The 26,284-nt window shown below is 41.2% G+C and overlaps 2 protein-coding genes across 6 annotated transcripts in view; one reads left to right on the top strand and one right to left on the bottom strand.

Annotated features, from left to right (window-relative positions):
• The window catches only part of LOC137415320 (membrane metallo-endopeptidase-like 1), a 176,668-nt gene that overhangs the window by 49,247 nt on the left and 101,137 nt on the right, over positions 1 to 26,284 (top strand). For both annotated transcript variants that reach the window (XR_010982046.2, XM_068100906.2), the window contains exons 3-9: positions 3,398 to 3,442; positions 10,284 to 10,445; positions 18,411 to 18,491; positions 19,317 to 19,412; positions 19,554 to 19,672; positions 21,274 to 21,339; positions 21,611 to 21,745. Coding sequence is in view for 1 of the 2 variants with exons in the window: in XM_068100906.2 (XP_067957007.2) it covers positions 3,398 to 3,442; positions 10,284 to 10,445; positions 18,411 to 18,491; positions 19,317 to 19,412; positions 19,554 to 19,672; positions 21,274 to 21,339; positions 21,611 to 21,745 (704 nt within the window). In the remaining variant the exon portion in view is untranslated. The remainder of the gene's footprint in view (positions 1 to 3,397; positions 3,443 to 10,283; positions 10,446 to 18,410; positions 18,492 to 19,316; positions 19,413 to 19,553; positions 19,673 to 21,273; positions 21,340 to 21,610; positions 21,746 to 26,284) is intronic.
• LOC137415321 (uncharacterized) overlaps positions 1,651 to 26,284 on the bottom strand; it is a 189,520-nt gene continuing 164,886 nt past the window's right edge. For 2 of the 4 annotated variants that reach the window (XR_010982049.2, XR_013623099.1), the window contains 2 exons: positions 21,626 to 21,724; positions 1,651 to 2,695 (listed from right to left, as the gene is read on the bottom strand). Coding sequence is in view for 1 of the 4 variants with exons in the window: in XM_078776124.1 (XP_078632250.1) it covers positions 4,922 to 5,851 (930 nt within the window). In the remaining 3 variants the exon portion in view is untranslated. Of the gene's footprint in view, positions 2,696 to 4,632; positions 6,555 to 21,625; positions 21,725 to 22,475; positions 22,585 to 26,284 lie in introns of those variants that run through there. The other 2 variants (XR_013623098.1, XM_078776124.1) reach the window with 2 other exon arrangements.

Raw genomic sequence — 26,284 nt, forward strand, 5'->3', positions numbered from 1 at the left:
TTAGCTTTCCATAGCCACTGCCCAATTAAACTCGCATATCAGATCCCACGGTTTGTCTGCATGGGAAATGTGGACTCAATGTCACCAGTTCAGAAATTGAGGACTGGGGTCCTGGATCAGAACCTTATTAGCGATGCAGCATCCCCAACACACCAATAACCATTCTCAAAGCGAAAAGTCCAAGTTTCCATCAGGTACCTGTCCTGAAACAATGACAGTTGATGTCGCGGACCTCTTATACTTACAGTTGGATGGATCTAAGCCTCGAACATGCGATCATTACCTGGTCGTGTCTGTGGACGGGAACTGGTGTGACATCCGAAGGTTCGCTGGCTCCATATTCCGATGCTCATTTTACTGTATATGAAATCCGAATCGGAATATTACAAGGTACCAGTGTGGAATACACCCGTCAGCCCACATGCATAGAAAGGCTCCGGGGGGATTCTTCCTGTGACAAAGAATATCCAGCTTTGGCATCCAATACCCTCCCGATCCACCACTCATACCTCCTATCCTCTCAACCCCAGCTCAACATGTTCCACCACCAAGCTCTCCCCCAGCTGTGCTGTCCTCTCTCCTGGATCATCCCTGTGATTCCCCAGTTCAACGCCACAGTGATGATGACACGGCAACTGCATCACTACCTGTTAATTAGGAAGTAGGGACATAAATGTTCACTCCCCAAACACAAGACTGACTACATTCTTGATATATAGGTATCATATGTAGTTAAGAGGGGCAGAATAATCCCCAAGTACTTGAGGACATTATTTTTTATCCCCTTGATATATTTTCTGATGACTTCACGCCCTGCCGTTACATCCCTCATCCTTCAGACAGGCCGGATGCAGCCTCATCCCTAATCCTTCAGACAGGCCGGATGCAGCCTCTTCCCTCACTTCAGACATTTAAAAAAATCACAAGCTGGTCTAACACTTGGAATATGTCTTTCAATCCTGACAAATCTCACACTCTCACTATCTCTCCAAAAGGACCATCTGACAAATCATTGCATCTACTTTCTTAACGCTCCTCTTGAGAAGATTTAGTAATTCAAACTCATGGGTCTCACTATCAGCTATGATCTTTCATGGGCAAACCACATTTCAACATTGGCCTCCAAAGCCAGCCGCCGACTGAGCATCCTCTGTCGTACAGTCTTTCCTTCGCACACCTGCTTCTGGATCTCATGAGAAGTGGTGTATTGATGTTTGAGGTAGAAGAGTGTACCAGAGAAGTTTTTTGGAGTCCTTATGGAAATGTATGCGGGAGACAATGAACATGGACAAAATTTTAGAGTGGAGGATTTTGCAGTGTTTTGCACTTCTCCACCAGTGTTTTTCACGAAGTCCCTTCCTTTTTGTGATGGTGATGGACGTGCTGAGTGACAAGATCAGAGATACAGAACTGTGGGAGCTCCTGTTCCCAGAGTACTTAGACATAACAGCAGAGCCAAAGGAAGAGCTACAAAGAAGAGTACTGCAATGGCAAGAGAGCTTAGAAAGGCAGGGATTGTGGATTAATGCTCGAAAGACAGAGGTTGTGATGTGTAAGTAAAACTGAAGGAGAGAGGGTCAATATTGTATATACAAGAGGTGAAAATGTGAAAGAAGTGGACAAGTTCAAATAATGGGTGACCACAAAAAATGAAACCCAGAAAATTGAATAAACCTTTATTTTTATGTAAAACTTGCAATGGTACCTGGCATTGCCGGGTAACACAGCGTCGCTTCGCTGATGGGGTATTAAGAGGGGAGGGGGGGAGAGAGGATGGAGAGGGTACAGAGAGGGGGGGGTGAGGATGGGAGGAGGGGAATGGAATGGAGGGGAGGGGAAGGGAAGGAGAGAGGGGGAGTGAGAGGGTGGAGGGGAGGAGACAGAGAGGGGAAGGTGGGGAGGAGAGGGATGGGAAGTGGAGGGGAGGGATCGGGGTAGGGGAGTGCAAGGGAAGAGAGGAGGATGGGAGAGGAGGGCGAGTACAGGGAGGGGAGAGCATGAGGATGGAGATGGGGAGAGCAGGAGGAAGCAGGGGTTCCATTAGGACATTACGTGCTCCATTACCAGAGCAGGGGTTACAGTTCCATTACCAATAAGCTTGAAAAGCCCAGACATAACAGCGGTGAATAAAGGAGCCTTTTTCGTTTACGTAATCCCTAATACGAAATGGATTTCTCGTTCTCTTTTTTTATTAAATCTCAGAACTTCGGCAATCTCGGCCTCAACAAACTGGCGGTAATCCTCATCCTGATGAAGCAGTGCTTGCAGTTACACGGAAGGCAGGACGTTTGTAGAGCGCTCACCAATTGGCTCAAGCAAACTCTCCAACAAAACGGTTGAAGAATAGTTCATTTCTTTTACAACGTTAACATTGTCTTGAATGACAATTTGTAATTTAATTTTCAAAAACGATAAAAAGTTCGCTGTGATAAAAAGTCAATTACACTGCTTGCGACTGTATTGCCATGGCTTACAAACATTGGCTGATAAGGAACACCATGGTTCTATGGCATTTTCAGAGCCGTGAGGATCACATAACAGCAGTGATGACGAGCTGATGATGAGCAAACTTGTTTTTGAGAAGTTTATCAAAAGAAACCTGGAGATCATTTCTAAATTCAGAACCAGATGCAGCTGGGTGTGTGAAGTTGAGGTGGGGGAAAGATGGAAAATCCAGGTCGTCTGACCATACATCCTGTTTTCAGGGGGTGAAACACATTATTATGTTAATTCAACACGTATATTCTAATTTAAATAATTGTTTTAACAGTACACCTATTTCATTTTTTATTTAAATTATTTAAACTGTTGTTATTCAAACTATTGACTGGGACATTATTGCAATACCATAGCTCTAATAATAGCTGTTCACTATACTATAACATGTGCTGCATCATAGAGTATACATGTCAGTCTTTGGCACATTATAATAAAATAACAGGCTGTATTGTATTGTCAGCCCACACAACGCTGGAAGAGTTGATTCCTTTTAAATCCCATATATAGTCGTTTGTGTGTGTTGATGGGTAATCGTACTTGGTGTTGGCTTAGAGGTTAGGGTGCTGGCTTGGGATCCTAGGATCCTGGGTTTGAAATCCCAGTTGATTGCTGAATTAATGCCAGGGGGGTTGACTCCGCCTGTCATCCTTCCGAGGTCGGCAAATTGAGCACCAGTTCACTGGTATTTCCCTGTGTGTCGCAAGAGGCGACTAACAGGGTTGGCGTCAGGAAGGGCATCCGGCTGTAAAACATTGCTTCAAAAAGGGGACCACGGTGCCTGGAAAAGGCCAACCCCTGCTGTGGGGAAAATGGCCTCTAATGGTGGTTCTTTTTTTTCTATACGATTCTTCTATACAAGGTCATGCGTGTTGATGTCACAATGTCTTTTTGTTCTCAGACAAACAAGGAAATGTTTGCATAACGTCAGAGTGCATCCAAGCAAGTAAGTTATTTGCCTGTATCCTTTATTGTATCTTTTAACTCGCTGTCCTTCTAACTTACCCCTTCTGCTTTGTCCATAACAGCCTTTCCCACTTGTGTCCCATTAACAGCCTTCCATCCCTTCCCGCCTCCATCAACATGCACCCAATCCTCTTCCTCCATTACATCCCTTCTTCCCTTTTAGTGCGATATCAACTGCATACTCGGTTTTATGAAAAAAGAATAGTAAATGACTGAAATTTCTGAATTCCCACATGATGTTTACATTATGACCTTGAAGGTTGATCGTAGAGGTCCAAAATATAGGCTCGGAAAAATCTGTTCCCAAAAAGAAATGTACATGATTGCTTATCATCTAAACCAGTAGTCGGCAACATTTTTTAAGCGGTGGGCCAGATCGTCATAGGGCTGTCATGGAACTATAACCGAGTAGTCATTAGAAGTTAGAAGGATGTATTTTTTATTTCCGGTTAATTGCCAAAAGTGAGGTCTTTATACAGTTTAAACATGGAATGGTATGGTTTTCGTGTTGGACTGTCAGTCCGAGCTCTGTGCCTGAATTTTTGCATGTGGTGCAGCGAGCGCAATGCAGAGGAAGTTGACGTTGATGAGTGTTCCTCGGGTCTGAAGTCTGATCCAAATGCTTCTATGCGGGCCGGACGGAATCTCTTTGCAGGCCGGATGTGGCCCTCGGCCCGTAGATTGTCTACCCAATGATTTATGCTCCAGAATGGTGAAATAGTAAATGACAAAAACAAAAGTCATATGACAAAAACAACAGATATAATAATCCATAATTATATTTTTGCGTGTAAAGGCTCAGGTCATGGAAGAACGAGGTGATAGAGGGTAGAAGGCAACACACTGACTGCGAGACAGTTGGCTCATAGGCGAGCGGTGTAGGGTGCTTTTGGATCGAGTACCCCTCCCCATCTTAGAACAAAACACAACCTATTTTTTCTTCAAGGGGGATGTCTGGGGAGTTAGAAAATCATGGTTGTGAATATGAAAGCATTGCACATCACTCCGAGAATCACATTTACATATATATATAATAGGTGCTGATGTCGATGCCGAGAGCCGATTTGACATGACAGGTTTTTTGCCTCTATAGGCGTCAATATTGATGCTATATGCACAAATGTGGTATTAAAATGTGCAGGAAGATAAGACACACTCAATAAAATAGGATTGAGGCTTAACAAATAACTTTTATTGGATAGGAATGACAAAATGTTGAAATTAAATGCTGCAAATTCACTTCGGTTTCATCGATAAAGTGGGACAAATACATTGTAATTTCAGAAATATTAGCTTCATAGTCATAAAGTTTATGTTCAAATTTCCCCTGTTCATTTGTGTATATCACATTATTAAGCAAAATGTTAATATCAATGATACTGATAATTATATTGTCTAAATCTAACGTCACCCCCCTAATATTTTACCAACATCCAGAAATCGCAGTAGTATATACATGTCATTCTGATGATGCTCCTCTGTGGAACAGTACGGCTGCCATGGCTTGAGTAATTGACTTTCCATCCAAAGTTGCTTCATTTTGGTCAAAGTTATCAATGGCGCCGTCGATGATAGGATAATCATCAATGACCCTCGGGTTTTGGAGTCTTTTGGGTATGTAAACATCCTCTGATCTACTTGTCTGATCAATGGCAGCAGATGTGAGGAAACGCCGTACTTCGTCGTATGATACACAGTGACCCAGTGAATGAAGTAAGTCAATGATGTTCTTACTTCCAAATTCGTGATGTACTTTTAAGGCTAGGTCCAGGGTTTTTGCTGTGTACACATTTTGGTTCTGTGATATTATGTCATGACATTTAGCGATCGTTTTCAGGTTGCTCTTTGAAGCACCCTCGTTGCTACAGCTAGTTATATTCGTGTATGACTTCTCACTGAAGCACCACTGAATGAAGTCATACATAGCATCTGGAATGAATTTGGCATACTGCTCAATGTTTGTGTCTTCAGCTGGTGCATAGACACCAGTTGCATGCTTGATGTCAGCCATGTGCTTCCTCAGTATGCCAGCAGCAGTGTGCAAGATAGGGTTTTCATTCACTGGTTCTGCTTGTGCTGTAGAAACCAGTTCTTCATAGTCACCATCATCGTTTGCATCTTGCAGAGCAGTGGCCTTTTTCAGTGCATCACCCAAGGTCACAGAAGAGGAGCACACGATGTCAGTACAACCATATAATGTAACACAGACCAACTGATCACTGTAATGTTTGGTTAATCGTTCCTTCAATTTCCAGGCGGTGTACTGCTGCGCATTACTGGCACCCAATTCAACTAAATAGTTGATGAACTGTGCTTTCAAACTGGCAAGGGCTGTCACAGTCTTTTTTTTTGGAGAAGACAGTTTGGTCCAAATGAATTTTAAGTTCATCAAAGGCTACATCGTGTAATGTAACTGCTGCTGACTCTCCTGACTTGTTTTGCGCAGCAGCTATGTTGAGGTCTGTTATATAATGTCCATAGCATAATCGGTGGTATTTGGCATCATAGGCAAACAAATCTGAATACAAGAGCATTCGCATATGAATGGTGTCGTCTTTTCTTTTGTGGGCCGCTGCAAGAACCTTTTCTCTGGTGGTCTGTCCGATGCCTGTGGAAATTTGTGTAAGCTTTTTTCTATTTGAAGTGTTCCGTTTGCCACAAATGAAACGATCATTCCTGATGTCAAACCCGCTTGTTTCACTTCTCATGAGCCTTGAAGGTTCCGTAGAGATGGACTCCGACGTACACGGTTGTTGTTCAGTATCGGTAGATTGGCATTTAGGCAAATTTGACTTGCTGGTGTAATTGGCACGACATGATTTATGGAAAGCCACTTTCAGATTCAGGCTTAAAATCTCTTGTTGCAAAGGCCAGAGTGCTTCATAAACATCATCTTGTCTCAGCTTACTTGCTTTTAGAATTGCATTCAAGCCATCATCAGCAGTTGGGTTCTTAACCACATGGTCCCTTTTCGAGTCGAGAGTTTTGGAGCATATGATACAATGGTCCGTATCGATTTTTCGACGTTTCACAGCTGGTGCTTCCAAATCCATGGTAGAAGGTTAGTGATGACCATTGTCAGAAAAGTCCATCTGGAAAGAAATATAGCAAACCAATTGTGCATTTTATGACTAAAGCATGACAGTTTCAGCATATTAATCTACATACCCCAATGAAGTTTTAAGTCAACAGATTTTCAGTATTTTGCCTTAGTTTTCTTATTTCCCCCTTAAAACATGCCATTTTTTTTAGTTATACATGTTCTTGGTACTCTTATGCATAATATTGCTACATTATTTCATTTAGAAAAAGTTTATATCTTTCAAAATCTTACCTTTTTCCTTGACCTCAGAGTTTTGTTTGTCCACATGGAGACAGTTGAAAGCTGAGAGGATTGTGTCATCAGTCACATGACATAAGGGGATGTCCCGAAGTTATTTATAGCTTTTACTTTCAAGTACCTGTAACTCTTTAAATAATGGTCAGACAGTTTAGGTATGTATTAGGCACTAATAGGAAATCATATATGGGGAATCATTTGCCACCATCAGATTTGACTTTGGACCAAGGGATCAAGGTCAAACTGTCAATGGAGCATGCAATGCTGGGGTCAATGACCTCTCAAGGTCACCACAGGTCAGAAACAAATTGCCTCCATGTCTGAAATAAAACCTTGGGGTATGTAGATTATATGCTGAAACTCCCATGCACATAAAATGCACAATACCTTCCATATATGACCTTATCTGCCCCACTACTTGATGTTTTGGCGGTATTGCGATTTGTGAATTTCAATAAAATATTAGGGGGGTGACATTTGATTTTGACAGTATAATTATCAGTATTATTGATATTAACATTTTGGTTAATAATGTTAAATACACGAATGAACAGGGGAAATTTGAACATAAACTTTATGACTATGAAGCTAATATTTCTGAAATTACAATGTATTTGTCCCCATTTTATCGATGAAACCGAACTGAATTTGTAGCATTTAATTTCAACATTTTGTCATTTCTACCCAAGAAAAGTTATTTTTTAAGCCTTATTCCTATTTTATTGATTGTGTCTTATCTTCCTGCACATTTTAATACCATATTTGTGCATATAGCATCAATATTGACACCTATAAAGGCAAAAAACCTGTTACGTCAAATCGGCTCTTGGCATCGACATCAGCACCTATTATATATATATGTAAATGTGATTCTCGGAGTGATGTGCAATGCTTTCATATTCACAACCATGATTTTCTAACTCCCCAGACATCCCCCTTGAAGAAAAAATAGGTTGTTTTTTGTTCTAAGATGGGGAGGGGTTAGACCCATTTTAAGGCCCCTTTTGAGATTTCACCATTAGCCTATAACATGTGGACATCATGTAACAAGCGGGTAAACAAAAGGGAGGAGAGAGAAGAGGGAAAGAAATATAGAAAACTGCAAATTAGATGGGTTGCGGTAAAGGGGGATTAATGAAAAAATCACGAGTAGGGTTGGAGGTTAACCTGAGGTGGTGGTGTACTCCTAATGTGAAGCGCTGTAGAGAAGAGTGGGATCCAATAAACTGAGGCATGAGTTTCCACAAGTGGGACTTAAGAGAAATAAAGAGTTGCAGTATGCCTGGATTTTGGGAATTTCACAAGGAGGAAGAACAAATGCATCCTGGAAGGGCTGGGGGGTTGAGGGGGAGGGGGGGGGGGAGTAGTATGATTAAAGTAGAAGCAAGACCTCGGTAGAGATGGTAGTAAACAGGGAGGCCACCAAATTTTAGTGCTATTCGGACATCGATGATATGGAGGGCGATGTATGATACTGGCACTCCGTGAAGTGCGCAAACACCAAACTTGTGGTGCATCATGTGAGGACGTGTGTCTCACATAGCATCATGACATTTAATGCGTCATATCCAATCAAGGAAAGCATTGTACTGTGTTCAACCATTTATCGTTTCTCGTCATTGAGCTAAAATTGCTGTCAGAAAAATTCAAAACAAAGTAGAATCTTCTGCAGAGTTTAGTTGTTTTGGCGTTTTTTTCGAAATAAAGAGCTAAATCGCACAAGCCATTCAGCGATTATATGTATGTGCCAGCGAGATGCGACACCAATCTTAGGGACCATTAAGGTATTTCACCATGATGGTGGTTTTTTTATCCTCTCACAACCCAACTCATGGAGAGGGTCTTTTGATGAGTGGGCGAAGCCTTGTTACATTGCCCTCACTGATGTGGGTTCAATTCTTACAGGTGATCATATAAAACTTATACACCCTGTGATGGTGTTAACCTGTCTATGGTATTATCCAGAGAAACATTCACAAGTCATCATGAGCACCTAAAATTTATTTGTCAAGAGTATGGACCTCCACCACCAACCAACACCAACCCCATGTCTTATGCTCTCCCAAGTTACTTGCCCATCTTCTCTACCCTCTCTCTTTATCCATTTCCTCACCTCTTCCCTCATCTTTATAAAGTTACCAAACACCCCCCTCTTGATTAAGTTATATGAAGATGAGCACTTATCATATCCTCTCAAAACGATGAAATATTGTGCAACACTGTTATGTTTACCCAGTATTACAGTAGCATTGTTAGCAGGGAATAAGGCATAAAAACATGTTGGAATGTTCCGACAGAAACTATATCTACTGAGTAAATGAATGTTTACGAGTGCAATATTTAATAGCCACTGGTAAAAAGGAATGTGGCTACTGAGAAAAGTAATTAAATAATAATATTACAGAAACCATTTGCCTTTAACAAATTCCTATAATCACAAAACAAGAAGAAAAAGACATAAAATGTCATACCCCTCCCACTACCCCCCCCCCCCCCCCCCCCCCGTGATTTCAGTAATTTTGCTGTACGGAGTTAAAGGACATCACTCAGCCATCTTTTGTCAGATTACAAAACAAAATCTCTCTGCATATGTATGCTCATGTATTGCCTTTGTGCCAAGTTTGAACAAAATCGGTCCCCACATGTCGAGGATTGGTTGGGGACATATTTAAGTAACAAAATGGCCACGAGTCGGCCATCTTTGATTTTATCTCAAAAGGAAATGACGTGCATATGTAATCCATCATTCATTAATCTGTTTGCCAAATTTGAACAAAATCGGTCCATGCATGTTGAGGATTGGTTGGGGACACATTTAAGTAACAAAATGGCCATCAGTCGGCCATCTTGGATTTTATCTCAAAAAGAAATGATGTGCATATGCAATCCATCATTCATTAATCTGTTTGCCAAATTTGAACAAAATCGGTCCATGCATGTCGATAAATGGTTGGAGATACGTTTAAGTAACAAAATAGCCACCAGTCGGCCATATTGGATCTGATCTCGAAAGAAAATGACGTGCATATGTAAGGCATCATTCATTAACTGTGTGCCAAGTTTGAACAAAATCGGTCCATATCTCTGAGATATGGTTGTGGACAGACGAACAGACAAGACCCAATCCAGAAGCCCACGTTTTGGACTAAGTCCAATTGGGGCTAATAGCAATTGGAGAGGGAGTGCAATTGGAGAGGGTGGAGGGGAAAGGGGGAGGAAGTGTTCCCCCTGGCCATAGTACAGAGTCAATTGTGTACAAGCAGTCGACATTCTGCCCCTATTTACCTTTTATAATTAATATCATTTCTGCTACTTGAAAGGCAACCTGCCAGCCCCCATCCCCACCCCACTGAGAAAGCCTGTGGTTGTGCCTATGGAGCTGCAGCTATGGAGCACCTATGGAGCACCCCCATCCCCACACGTAGTCTAAATCAGGCCTGTGTTGTTGATCCAGTGTGATTATTGCCTGTTTTACTTACAGCTGCTCGGATCATACAGAACATGGACGACAGTGTGCGTCCGTGTGACAATTTCTACCTGTTTGCCTGCGGTGGCTGGCTACGGAAGAATGTAATACCTGAAAGCAGCGCTCGCTATTCGACGTTTGATATCTTGCGCCATGAGATGGAAGTCATTCTGAAAGGTGCACATTGGTTTCCATTACATGATTCCAGATTTGAGAGTGCAGCAGTTACAAGCAGCAGCTCTATCTATGGAATTTTATAAATATTGAACACAAGAAACAGTAGAAAAAAGTGAATAAAGGCGTAGATAGAATTATTTATCATCGAGTTGAAAAAAGAAGGATAAATCAATTTTCTGATTCGTTCGATTTGGACTCGGCTTATAGACATTTATGGCAAAGTTCCTTGGCTATGGTTACAATCCTGGATGGATCACCACCCCGACGCAAGATACTCGACTGTGGGAGTGTGGGTGGGGGGATTCGGAACTTAGCCAGGGTGCCGGGTTCCGGGGATAGCTCTCCTATGCTTCGCGAAGGACACTGTGGAAACTTGGCGTCCATAAACAAGTGCCAGCAGATGGGACACCCAGCTTATCATCCATATTAGGAATGGCACACACATTGATGAATTACCCTACATGCAAAACACCACCATGATAGTTTATAGATGGGCGGAGATTTAAAACCAGGCTAAACAGCTCAGAGGGAAGTGCGTGTAACTTTAGGGCTGGCCTATCCTGTCTGCACACCAGACAAATTGGCATCTATTTTTTTCCATGTGATCTCCATCAAGGTTCACGCACCTACTCTATCACCCCCACAGTAAAATATTTTCTCCTGGTGCTCAATTTACCATTCCATAGCACTCCTGACTTCATCGTCACCATCAAAGACACATTCATGGATGTTTTGTTTTGGGTGTGGAAACAATAAATAGTAATAGGTTACAAATATGGCATATTAGAGAGGACTTTATTTTCCATACAAGATTGAAGGCTGGAGAAGCAAAGTGACAGAGGAAGAAAAGGCAACGGGCTGACAGCACTGCAGTGGGGCTGCAGGTGAACACAACAAAAAGGAATGAACAAACAGGAAGAGTTTGTTAGCGGAGGAAAAGGAAAACGAAACAGAGGGAAAGTGGAGTGGAGGAAACACAGCAACCCACAAGGAAGAAGGTTAGACCAAACAGGGTTAATGGGGGTAGAAAGGACTACATACAGGAATGGCTGATGACATGAGAAGGTAGTGCACCACCAAGTTAAAACACTGGAGGGACGAGTGGGATAGAAGAGCCTCAGGAAAGTGATTCTGAAAATGGGGGAAAAAAGAGTAACAAAAATGTGGAGGGGCCCAGAAAGCCTGGATTTTGGGAGGTTAATCAGCAAAGCATTTGTGGAAGAATGCATGAATGCATGCATCCTAGTGGAACTGGGAAACATCAGGGACGTCATAGGTCACGTGGTAAAACCGAAAAACTTTGCACCACTATATCTCCAAAACCACTCCATGGACAAAAATTGAGACATGGCTCATTGTAAATAACTCTCCATGGGGAATAACATATGTTAATGATAATGTCATAGGTGCCTCCATTATGACATCATAATTGGACAAGTACAAAACTTCATCTGATCAAGATGAAATTTATTGAGCATCATCTATAGATAAATTGGTGGAGAAAAAAAAAAAGATGACGTCATCGGTCACGTGGTCCGGCCGCCATATTTGTTTTAACACAAGAGCCTTAAAAAACACTAATAACACGTCCTGGTGAGGGTCTGCAATTTCTGATAGCTCTTTCTCGTTTTATCTATTTATTTGAATTAATGATTTCTAGAACAAGGGAGGATGCCAGCATGCAACTGGCTTTCAAAGCCAGCTTTGGGATGTTGTTGGCACAGGGAGAATCATTGATGATGGTAACACCTAGAAGTCCAAGTTGCTGAACCTCTTCCAGAGACTGACAATCAAAAGAGATAGGTGGGATCGTTTGACAATCCTTGGAGAACTAGATGGTATTCATAAAATACTTACCCTGTGCAGTCAACTTGGTGCGAGCCAACTCTTCTGTTTTTGAATGTTTTTTTTCTTTGATCCAATATGGCTGCCAGACCACGTGAGCGATGACATCATAAATTTAAATTCTCTAATATAATTGTTGTGTAGATCACGTACAAGAAATTTCAAACTGATTAGACCAAGCGTTGTCCCTGTCAAATTATGACATCATAATTAAGGCACAAATTAAGTCACATCTTTGGGCTTCTTGAAAAGCGCCATATAAAATAAATGTATTATTATTATTATTATTATCATTAACAACACTTATTCCCCACGCGGAGTTTTTTTTTTACAATGATCCATGTTTCAATTTTTCCATGGAGGGGTTTTGGAGATATAGAGGTGTAACCTTTTTTCGGTTTTTCAAAGATGGCGCCTGTACCACTTGACCTATGATGTCATAATTATCATTAAAACATTCTACAGGAGGAGGCACTCCTATGGTGAAAGTTTCGTGTCCATCAGACCAACAGTTGCAGAATTTTTTTTTTTATTCTGATCGGATAAAGCGTTGTACTTGTCGAAATATGACGTTATAACGAAGGCACCGATGACATCATCATTAACATATTGTATTCCACATGGGGAGTACTTGACAATGAGCCTTGTTTCACATTTTTTCATGGAGCAGTTTCAGGGATATAGAGGTGCGAAGTTTTTCCAAGATGGCGCCCATACCACGTGACCTATGGCATCATAATTATCACTAAAATTCTACAGGCAGAGGCACCCTATAGTGAAAATTTCCTGTCATTCGGACGAACAATCGCAGAGAAAAAAATTTCACACTGATCGGATCAAACGTTGCATTTGTCGAAGTATAACGTCATAATTAAGGTACCAATGACATCATCGTTGACATATCTTATTCCCCATGGGGAGTACTTGACAACGCACCATGTTTAAATTTTTTCCATGGAGCGTTTTCAGAGATATAGAGGTGTCACAATTGTCGATTTTTCCAACATGGCACCTGTACCACGTAACCTATGACATAATTTATCATTTAAAAAATTATACAAGAGGAAGCGTTCCTCTCGTCGAAATTTCGAGTTCATCGGACTAACAGTTTCAGAGAATTTTTTTTCATACTGATCAGATCAAGCGTTGTACTTGTCGAATTATGACCTCATAATGAGGGCACCGGTGACATCATCATTAACATATCTTATTCCCCATGGGGAGTACTTGACAATGAGCCTTGCTTCAATTATTTTCCATTGAGCGGTTTCGGAGATACAGAGATGTAAAGTTTTTACAAGATGGCGTCTGTACTATGTGAACTATGACGTCATAATTATGAATAAAAAAGTTATACTGGCGGAAGCGCTACTATGGTAAAATTTCGTGTCAATCAGACCAACGGTTGCCAAGAAAATGAATTTTTAAAATGGAGACACGCACCCCATACGTACGCACGCCACACGTATGTAAGCACCTAAATTCCTAACCCTGATTTTCACTTCGTGAGCGCAGAGTAATGACAAGGTGAGGGTTTTTATTTATTTATTCGTGTCTTGGTTCATGGAGGAGCCGAACAACAGAGAGCCGCAGTTTCACAAACTACAAAAACAATAACTCCATCCTACTGACATGTTTCATTTGTTAGACCAACATCTATCTATAATTCCAGTAATCTCTGTACGTCTGTACGTTTGTACGTCTGTACGTTTGTTTGTCTGTGACCGCTGTTTCTCGACAACCACGGGTCCGATATACTTTTAACTTGCCAGGTATATTGCTGGGGACCCGAGGATGTGCCTTTTCAAGGTTTCATATTAATCGGACAATTACTTACCGAGCTATGTCCAAAAAACGATTCAACCAATCAGAGAGCAGCGAACGATCGCGTGTGCCGAACGTGGAGGACACACTCTGCCTCGGATGGCACATTTGAGAGCGTATTCATTTATTTCACGTTTGCAAACTATGTTGGCGTTAAACTATGTTTTAAAACTAATAAAACCGAATTTGCGATTCATTCGCTTTCCTGCGCGTTTGTGCACGCGATGGCGATTTCTTTACCAAACTCCGGAAGCCGTTCGCTTTGGACCAAACCATTGCATGTAAATAGAGGGGGGGGATTGTCACCACTCGCAAGCCGTTCGCTTTGGACCAAACCATTTCATGTAAATAGAGGGGGGGGGGGTTCTGTGGTCGTTACTGCCACGTGGTTTCAAAGTTTTTTTTTGCTGTTGTTGTTTGCACGCATGTTTTTTTGCACCCACGTACGGGCACGCCCTAGGATGTTTACACACACACACCCCTACACAAATTTTTTTTTTTTTTTTTTTTTTGGCAAGGAACGGGCACCCACGTACGGGCACGTCCTAGCTTATATATAGTACGGGCATGCCCTAGTTTAATCAATTCCAAATCAGCAGAGAATCACACACCTACTATTTGGCAGCCAGTCGGGTGAAGTACTGTCTGACTAAATGTGGAGTCATCTGCAAAATATGAGAGGGCTGTCCAGAGCATTATACAAGTCTGATGAAGAAGAATTTTGAAACTCATTACCCTCGCCAGAGGAGAGGGTATTGCATTTGAGTCCGTTTATTACTTGCAAAATCGAAGATTTTTCAAGTATATTGGTCGGTTCCGTTTTTTGGTTCTGTCTGTTTGTTTGTCTGTCTGTCTGTTTGTCTGTTTATCACCGGCCTACAGATCACAATTCTAAACCGATCGTCACGAAACGTCACCACGTTGTATAAGTCGTCCCAATTGAGAAGCCTATTGATTTTGAGGTCAAAGGTCACCTGGAGGTCAAATTTCTAAAATCGCCATTTTAAATCCAATTAACTTGAAAATTGAATAGCATTTGTACATCAAGTCACTAAATTGGGAAACGTACTATTTTTGAGGTCAAAATGTCAAAGGTCAACTCAAGGTCAAATTTTAAAAATCATCAATTTTCATCTAAAAAGCTGTCAATTCTCAACCAATTGACTTGAAAATTGAACAGCATTTGCATATCGAGTCACTAAATTGGGAAACATACTATTTTTGGGGTCAAAAGGTCAAAGGTCAACTCACGGTCAAACTTCCAAAATCATCATTTTTTATCTGAAAAAGCTGTCAATTCTCAACCAATTGACTTGAAAATTGAACAGCATTTGCATATCGAGTCACGAAATAGGGAAACCAACTATTTTTGAGGTCAAAAGGTCAAAGGTCAACTCAAGGTCAACCTTCCAAAATAATCATTTTTCATCTGAAAAATCATCCTTTTCTTCCTGTTGACCCAAGCTTTGATCAAGATTGTCAATTTTAATCTTGATGAAATGGGCAATTTGCTGTATCAATGGAATTTTTTTTCTTGGGGAAGGAGGGGGGGGGGGCGTGTTTGTCTGCACAGAATAAATATGATTTTCTCTGCAACCGTTGGTCTGATTGACATTGAAATTTTCACCATAGGTGCAACTCCACCTGTATAATTTTTGAATGATAATTATGACGTCATAGATCACGTGGTTCGGCCGCCATCTTGGAGAAAACGAAAAAAATTGCACCTCTATATCTCCGAAAGCGCTGAATAGAATAAAAATTGAGACATGGCTCATTGTAAAGAACTCTCCATGGGGAATAAAATATGTTAATGATGATGTAATAGGTGCCTCCATTATGACGTCATAATTCGACAAGTACAAAACCTCATCTGACGAAGATGAAATTTCTTGAGCACAATCTAGGAATAAATTAGTTTAGAAAAAAAAAAAGATGTCATCGGTCACGTGGTTCGGCCGCCATATTTGTTTTAACACAAAAGCCTTAAAAACCACTGAAAATACATCCTGGTGAGGGTTTGCAATCTCTGATTGCTCTTTTTCCTGTTGCTGTTGTTTTGTGCAGTTGCAAAACACATTGTGGCTGGGGCTTTATCGTGTGGAGAAGCAACATTCCACAGCTGAAATTTCCATATATTTGACTTTACAATTTATGTCCTTCAATTCTTTTAATGATTCTGAATTATATGCCCCAATTATTGGACTTCCTTATTGTAAACAGGCTATCATAATTATTCCCGAGAGATGGATTCCATATACTTCCCATTGAAAGTTTGGGTGAGACTTTATATGAAGGGGAATCCTGATGCTTCAAGACCATGCTATATAATTTGGACTCGGGATCAAAATGTTGAATCTTCGTTTCACCTCTATCCATGCACAACCTAGGCAAGAAACAGTTCCACATCCTCTATCTATCTATAATTCCAGTAATCTCTGTACGTCTGTACGTTTGTACGTCTGTACGTTTGTTTGTCTGTGACCGCTGTTTCTCGACAACCACGGGTCCGATATACTTTTAACTTGCCAGGTATATTGCTGGGGACCCGAGGATGTGCCTTTTCAAGGTTTCATATTAATCGGACAATTACTTACCGAGCTATGTCCAAAAAACGATTCAACCAATCAGAGAGCAGCGAACGATCGCGTGTGCCGAACGTGGCGGGCACACTCTGCCTCGGATGGCACATTTGAGAGCGTATTCATTTATTTCACGTTTGCAAACTATGTTGGCGTTAAACTATGTTTTAAAACTAATAAAACCGAATTTGCGATTCATTCGCTTTCCTGCGCGTTTGTGCACGCGATGGCGATTTCTTTACCAAACTCCGGAAGCCGTTCGCTTTGGACCAAACCATTGCATGTAAATAGAGGGGGGGGATTGTCACCGTACTCGCAAGCCGTTCGCTTTGGACCAAACCATTTCATGTAAATAGAGGGGGGGGATATAATTTTAGATATAGATATAGTACGGGCAATGCCCTAGTCTATCTATAATTCCAGTAATCTCTGTACGTCTGTACGTTTGTACGTCTGTTTGTCTGTGACCGCTGTTTCTCGACAACCACGGGTCCGATATACTTTTAACTTGCCAGGTATATTGCTGGGGACCCGAGGATGTGCCTTTTCAAGGTTTCATATTAATCGGAGAAGTAGTTACCGAGCTATGGCGATTTCTTTACCAAACACTGCAAGCCGTTCGCTTTGGACCAAACCATTGCATGTAAATAGAGGGGGGGGGGGTTCTGTGGTCGTTGCGAATGGACCAAACCATTCATGTAAATAGAGGGGGGGGGGTTCTGTGGTCGTTACTGCCACGTGGTTTCAAAGTTTTTTTTTGTTGTTGTTGTTTGCACGCATGTTTTTTTGCACCCACGTACGGGCACGCCCTAGGATGTTTACACACACACACCCCTACACAAATTTTTTTTTTTTTTTTTTTTTGGCAAGGAACGGGCACCCACGTACGGGCACGTCCTAGCTTATATATAGTACGGGCATGCCCTAGTATATCTCAATAACAACTGTTCAGTGGATTTTTGACATTATCAACTCGTGAGATTTCCATATGACTTTCACATGAAAGGTATCAATATAATGCCTTATAACATATTTCTACATAGAAAATAACTGCATACCACTCCTCAAGTATAGAACTACAATTTCCAGGTCATATTATTTTAATTACTGACACCTCTCTGGCCTAGCACCCCCAGCTCTGTCTGTTCCCTGTCCCCCAAATATTCCTGCAGGATGCACAAGATCTGCCAGCAACCCTCTTCTGGTGAAACTGCCAAAATCAAGACTCTCTGCTCACCTTCACTCTTTCATTCCTCTTTTCCCCACCTCTGGAACAAACTCCCACACTCTCTTCAATCCCATTCGCCCCTTCAGGACTTCCCAACAGCTGTTCACCACCATCTCTTATCTTCTCCCATCCAAAACCTTGATTTTTTTCTACCCCCGTTAATCCACCCCAAACCCACCTCCTTCAAATTCCCTGTTTTCTTTCCTGAAATCCCCTTGGAGTGGCCATCTTGTTTATCCCATGTACCCTGCCCCAGCCCTCTCTCTTCCACAGATCTCCTGTCCCTGTTCCCTACTGTTGTTGTGTTTCCCTCTCTCCCCCGCTCTTGTCTCCCACTCCCTTTATTATATGTTCCATGTGTTAGCTCTTATATGAGCCTCGACTTAGTATACAAAAATAACCCTACCCTACAGTTTCCTGCTTCATATAAGGACAAACATCTTTTGGTTTGTATAATAGATAATTCAGTCTTCCTTTTTTTTGCAGATATTCTTGGAAAACCAGATTACGGAGATAGGGAAGCAGTGAAAAAGGCTAAAATGCTCTACAGGTCTTGTATCAATGAAAGTAAGTACATCCAATCCAGTCCACATGCTTTCAATCATTCTGCCTGTGGCTCAAAGTTTGATTTGTTCTGCCATTACGTAAGGGCTGTAATGTGGATTATAAACAGTCTTCTTACTTCTTGTACACACCTGCTCTTAAAGATGTGCATGATCCATGTAAAGATGTAATCCTTCTGATTCCTCGGAGCATTTAAAATCTGTCATCGAATTAATGATAAATGTTACTGAATGTTGAGCATAATTTGGTTCTTTGAAAGTTGAAGTAACTTATCTCTGTACTTTGTTTGTGTCTGTACAGAAACAACTGAGATTTTAAAGATTGAGTTATATGCATCATCAACCTTATCATTCGATCTGCTTGATAAAGTTCAACATCTGTATGGTTATAGACTTGGATGGATGTCAATGAGGGCTCAACTACTTATGCATAATTCATCCAGGAGATATTGTCATGACGACACACATACACACATAAGCATGCATGCACACACACATATCCTTCTTCCCTGACAAAGGCCTACTCCAAGCAAAAGATGAGGTATTAAGCATCCTGCGCACTGCACATGGCACAAACGTCCTTTCCAAACGACCAAAAAAGTTTTGATCAGGCACTTTTTTGGATCTAAACCTTTTTGATTTGATCGTAAAGTGGAGCGGGTAGTTGACATTTGTACTTGTAATTGTAGCTGCAAGACCTTTTACTCTCAGGAATTGTCTGCATGATTTGGGAAAGCTTTGCCATGTTTGTCATCTATAATTAACCTTCCTTGCTAACCTTGAAGCTTGCTGTAGTACACACACATATCTTATTTTCCACCTTTTAAAGGCCAGATTGAGAAGCGAGACTCAGAGCCTTTACTGGACATTATGGAGGACATTGGTGATTGGCCAGTGGCTCAAGATACCTGGAACACCAAATACGGTAAACATTACAGATGTGTACAAGGCAAAGTGTCTGATATGTATCATTTCAAATTTTCTGTGGCTTTTGTCAAAATGAGAGAACGTGATTGGAAGATCACTTTGGTGATTTGGTAAAAGAGCAACTGCGTTACCTTTGCAGAAAGTCGGTGGAGGCTGGACGCCATGTTACCCTTGTTAAACACCAACTTTGGTGAAAGACCTGTCATAGACATGTTTGTTGGTGTTGATGACAAAGATTCCAGGAAACACATCATTCGGGTAAGGTTTTGAACTCGTGCCATATGTGTGTGTGTCTCGGACCTGTTTGTAGAGTAGAAACTAAGATAGGGTACAAAAGTCTGAGTCCACTTAAATCAATGCCAAGCTTTCTCATACCGGCACTCGGTAGAGCGCATTCCCTCTGCCAGGCAGAACAGTTTACATTTTGTATCCCACTGATAGGCCGGATATGCATCTGGTCCTGAACCGAAATCGAATCGGTTTGTCTTTATCACTTACCCAACTCATCATTCACCTCGTTTCGTCCAAATCCGTCCACAAAATTTTAAATATCATGTGTCATATATCGTTTTGACCCCACTTTCCAATGGTAAAGAATCACTTTAAAAAATTTAAAATTTCTCAGATCTGAATCCATATCTGCATCTTCACCAAAATCGAATCACTTCATCCTTGGCAGACACCCAAAGCTGTCCACTCAGTCTCATTCTAATCCGTCGACAAATTTTTGAGACATCATGCTAAATATAGTTTTGGCCATATCTTTCGATAATGAAGAATCACTGAATAATTCCCGTATCCGGATCTTCATCACCATCTAATCAATCCGTCCTTGTCACACACACAACCTGTCCACCAAACTTCATCCACATCCATTCATAACTTTTTGAAATATCCTGCTCAGAGACAGACAAACAGACAGCGGGGAAACATAACATTCGTCCGCCATCGGTGGCAGAGATTATGAAGGGTGAATACATTTGAAAGAGAGAGATAAAAATTTACATGAACCGTCTGTTTATGCTCTGGAGTAGAACCACCTTTAGAGGCCATTTTTCCCCGCAGAGCAGGGGTTGGCCTTTTTTGGGCACCGTGGTCCCCTTTTTGAAGCAATGTTTTATGGCCAGATGCCCTTCCTGCCACCAAACATGATGGTCGCCTCTTGCGACATACAGGGACACACAGTGAGCTGGTACTCAATTTGCTGAGCTAAGAAGGATGACAGGCTGAGTCAACCCTCTTGGCATTAATTCAGCGATCGACCGGGATTCGAACTCAGAATCCTAGGATCCCAAGCCAGCACCCTAACCCCAAAGCCAACTCCAGGCTCTGTTTATGCTCTGGAGTGTTGTTGGGAAAACATTAACTCAAACATAATCAACAAACGAATTAAATCAATCCCAAATTGAATTGAGGCAGTTCTCAAGGCAAAAAGGGGTCACACTGATTAATTAATTATTGATTACACGTAATGACAGATTTTTTTTTTTTCTATTTTAAAAAGTTTTACTCCTTAAGAGTTCATGGAAATCCACAGAAAGTGCTTTTGGTTTCCTATTATAACAATTAATTTTGTTATCACATCTAATTTTAAAACTTCGCTCTTGGACTCAGACTTTTGTACCCCATTGTAGGCGTTTGATGCATAAAATGGATTATTAAATAAAGATCTGTTTAGAAGTCTTGCTGTGACCAAACGTGCCAAACCCAACAACAATTTTCTTTTGAATTCAACTTCATCATCACATGTTGATCATCCCCTTTATCGAAACGAACTCCTCCCGCACCCCCAACCCCAATAATTTTGCGTATTAAAGCTCTACAAATGATTCAATGCCATTTTGTCTCGTCTGAGCTAGATTGACCAACCTTCCCTCGGCCTACCCTCCAGAGAATACTACTTTGAAAACAACAATTACAAAGTGGTGGGTTTTACACTCTGCAATATGTGCACACAAAACCAAATCCATCTGCACCTTAAGTGCATTGACACAAATGCTTTCAAGAGGGAAATAATCAAAAGCGTTGCTAAAACTAAAGTTACTCATTTAATTATGTGCACTCGTGATTCTCTGTCATTTATTCACATGTCTGGGAGCAAAGTCAGGGAAATTAAAATATATTGTGTCTCGCCATGCTTGATTTACATCTCTTATTGCGTAATAGGTTGAAAGATCTCTTAAATGCCCACTGCAGGCCCGAGATGCATACCTGAACTTCATGATTGAGCTTGCCAAGATGCTTCGAAATGCTCGCAACCTCTCGACAGATGCAGAGAATGTAGAGAGACAAATGGTTGAGGTTCTTGAGCTGGAAACAGATATAGCTAATGTGAGTACTGGTTTTTTTTTTTTCAAATTAAATTTTTATCTTTGCTGCCTGAAAATGTCATTCCTAAGTAATTTATATTCATTCTGATCGTACTGAATGCATTGTTTAGTGTTTAGGTTTATATCGGGCAATGTTAGTGCCACTATTTCATTACAAAAAATCAAACATGGTTGTGAACCCAACTTTAAATCTGGAATGTGCCCATGGTACCAGCAAGTTTTATTTGAAGAAGCTGGTCTAAGATGATGAATCGGTTCGCACTTCATAGTCTCTCCAAAGTTCAAGCTTTACGATTTTAAACATCACCCGCCTCACTCCCCTCCCACATCACCAATATGTCCATAATCAAATCCATATTTTGTTTTAAAGTAATCAGAGGCTCATGGAGGAGCTTGTACACAAACCATATGCAAGACATTGCGCAGTAAGGGCTGTGACGTGGATTATATAAACAGTCGTCGTCTTGTTTTTGTAAATATCCACCTTAAACAGATATATGATAGATGTAATTTTCCTTATTCCTGGAAGCAATGTTGACGAATTAAAGATATTTACATTCACACGATGCACGTAAAGATCACAGACCAACACCAAAAGCACAAATCAAACATTTAATCAGACCGGTCAGTTGTTGTTAGCGAATGTATATTGGACTATGGACTGGGATTCAATTGTGGATTCAATTATGGCAAGATTTTGTCATTTGTTCAGGATGCCGGCGATAACTCACTTATTCTTCATGAAGGACACGCTTGGATCTTTACCATCAACCAACTAATGCTTGTTAGTAGATGGGATGCCCAGTCTAACGTCCATCCGAGATTCATTGATGAACCGTCCTGTATGCGAAACACCAGAACGACAGTTTATAGCTGGGTCTAAATCCAAACCCAAGCAAGATACAGACTTGGCATTTAATATGGAATTTTTTTTTTTCTTGACTTGGGTTTACTTTCTTAACTCAGTATATCAATCTGGTGAGTTTCTTTTACACTTTGGTGATTTATTTGTTAAAAGAACCATGTCACTGATTGTCTGTCGCAGCAAGAAGTCAACAACAGGATTATCTCACAGGTGGCGTGGCAAAATGTATGGACAGGTGCATTTGACGATTGGCTTCACAGTCGGGTATACAAGGGTCACGTTCTGCATTAGTGGAAAACAACTGCTGCATGTCTCCAAAAGTTATTGCCGCTTCCCCTGGAGATGGTCCGTCAACTCGACAATGCTGTTTGTCATGGAGTGGTGGCTTTAGGAAATTACAGCATGAAAGAGCGTGCTATTGCTCGGCAGTATGGCATCACTCAAGGTCAGGTGTCAAAGATCCTGAAACGAAATGCTCAGAGGGGTGTCCCTACTCCAATACCGAGGCCAGTACGTCCCCGCAGAACCCCAAGGAGGGATGATCACCAGCTGCACCGGTTAGTCCGCAATGGCCATACCAAGTCAGCTAATCGGCTTAGGGCTGAGTGGCAGCAACTGACAAATGTGCCTGTATCCAGAAGGCGAGTCAACCAACGACTGGTTCAAGCAGGCTATCGTGCCAGGCGTCCCCTGAGAAAGCCACGCCTGACCAGACAACACTGCCAGCGCCGATTGCAGTGGGCCAGAGAGCACCGTCAATGGCAGCCAGGACACTGGAATCATGTGATCTTCAGTGACGAGTCTAGATTTCTGGTCTATCGTCAAGATGGCCGCGTCCGAGTGCGCAGACAAGTGCATGAAGCCTACAACAAAGATTGTATAGTGCCAAGAGTCCAAGCTGGAGGTGGTGGGGTGACCGTTTGGGCTGCTTTTCATGCAGGGGGCAAAACTGACCTGGTTGTTCTGAATGGAAACCTGAACCAGTTCAAGTACAGGGCCATTCTGGAAGAAACATTGCTTCCATTTGCTCGTGCAGCCTTTCGAGGAAACTTTGTCTTCCAAGATGACAATGCACGGCCTCATCGTGCTCGCATGATCCAATACTTTCTTGCTGACCATGGTGTAGAGCATATGGAGTGGCCTGCCATGTCCCTGGATATGAATCCGATAGAGAACTTGTGGGCAGAATTAACGCGTCAAATCGACCACTTGGACCAGCAGCCGACCTCTGTGCGTGAATTGCAGCAGGCTATTGTCACTGCATGGCAAGAGATTCCTGTCCAAACCTTGGCAAATCTCGTGAACAGCATGCCTCAATGTGTACGTGCTCTCCTGAATGCTCGTGGGGGTTACACGAAGTACTGAACTGTAATTTTACTGTCGGTAATCCCAGTCGTAATTTAACTTTTGTTTTTGTTTAAAAAATTTTTGGCTAATGTGCAAAATAAAGAGATACTTCTGGAAAACGTACTGAAGTTTAACACAGTACTGTCCATAAATTGAGTTCGATATCAGTTTACATCACTTTCAAGGATCAATTTATTTGTTTGGAAATGTCAAATGTGGTTTTTGTTTTTTTTAAAGGTTACATTAACAAAATCTAGAATAATTTCAACATTATTCCAATGAACTTTTGGTTCTAAGGCATCTTGAAAAGTAAGTTCACCCCCACAAAAAAAATATTCCATATTAAATGCCAAGTCTGTAGATCAGAGGTGGGCATGCCTCCCTCTTGGCTATCCTACCAGTCCCAGACCAGTCAGTAAGACGACTATTTGCATTTATTTTCCACCAAAGTAGTTTCACAAAGTTGTGTTGTAGATGAAATAGCCTAATGATAAAGCTGTTTTGTAGTACTGCTCAGTACTACAAAACAGCTTTATCATTAAACTATTAATTACTCTAAATTATTATAATTATATAATTACTAATTATTATAATTATTAATAATTACTAATTAATTACTAAAGTAATTATCATTAAACTGATCATCAAATTATTTATTTATTTATTATTAAACTATTCATTATTAGTCCCCTACCGGTGTACACCGGAGGGGACTATAGGTTTGCACACCGTCCCTCAGTCCGTCAGTCCGTCAGTCCGTCAGTTCGTCAGTCTGTCAGTCTGTCAGTCCGTCACGCAAAGAACAGTTTTCCGGAATTTTTTCTAAACTCTTAATGCTAATGATTTCAGACTTGGTACATGGTTTCCTCATGATAAGTTACAGGTCAAGTTCGAACTTCACGACGTTTCGATCATTTTTAACAAAGTTATGGCACTTTGAACTTTGGTAATTCTGATAATTCTGATGATCCTTAACTCAGTGCCATTTTAAGTTTTAATTTCCTTTAAAAAAGATTTTCTCTGCCATAATAGGACCGATTGAGATCAAATTTTCACCGTAGGGGGGACTCGGTCTATAGAATATTATAATGGTAATTATGACGTCACAGGTCACGTGGTTCGGCCGCCATATTGTTTTGAGTGAAAACACGAAAACCCCTTTTTCTCTGCAACGGCTGAACAGATCGAGGCCAAACTTTGCAGGCAGGGTCGCATACCCATGACGAACAAAAAAGTCACGTGCATGACGTCATGCGTCACATGGTTTCAGAGTTATGACGTTTTTAAGCATGAACCTTTAAAACCGAGCCCCTCCCTCATTTTTGATCCAATCGAGGGGAAACTTCACAGATCTGTTCAGCATGTCAGTCTACTAAAATGTCCTTTTGGAATTTGCGATAGGGCACGTGGTTTAGCAGATATCGTTAATTAAACGATTTTTTATTTTTTAATGGATATCTCTTGAATCGCTAGTACCTCAGACCGTGAGTTGGTAATTATATAATTCACACAGTGCAATACGTGCAGGCTGCTCCATGGAGCGACCTTGCAGGCTTATCAACGAGGCGAGGCGTGACACACATGTGTCTCAGCATACCTCAGATCAAGTTTGAAAACCAGCATCAACCATGCATAAATTTGCATATTCGATCATTTTTGACAAAGTTATGGCACTTTCAACTTTGGTAGGGGACATGTATTGCAGCGCAATACTCAGAATGCTTGTTAAATATTAAACTATATTAGTAGTTTATTGAAGAAGCTGTGATGGAGATTTTTTTAAAATATTGAAAAATAGGAGAATGACAATGGAAAAAAAAATTCAAATGTAATTTGTATTCTTTCAACTCTGGGTATGTGTATTGCATTATTGTGAAAATGCCACGGGCATGGAAAAGGCCTCTTTATATAAGGGTATGTGCCATGTGGCAAAGGATAGAAAAGAAGGGACATTCCATAGCTTGTAGAAAATGCCAAACAATACAAAATAAGGGACATTCAAAAAGTCTGTGTGCATGCCAGACTACCCTTGCGTTCTTAGGGGGGACCAAGTAATGCCATAGAAAAGTTCATATAAAGGGGCGCCCTACATCTGGCAAATATAATACATTTACTTCTTCATGCAGCTGTATGAATCAAATTGGCGCCCCTTTATAAATTGGCGCCATCAGACATTTGGAACATATTACCTCGATGTACAAAGCATTTACTTCTGAAATTTGCAGCCGATTTTGTCCAGTAGAAGCCGAGAAAGGAATTTTCAGTCCACATGTTAAACTTGCATTCAGTGAAACGATCCCATATACAGGGAGGGGTGCTTTGCACCTC

The sequence above is a fragment of the Myxine glutinosa genome, chromosome 4 (genome assembly GCF_964187855.1).
Source record: "Myxine glutinosa chromosome 4, kmMyxGlut1.1, whole genome shotgun sequence".
Taxonomy (NCBI): Eukaryota; Metazoa; Chordata; class Myxini; order Myxiniformes; family Myxinidae; genus Myxine; species Myxine glutinosa.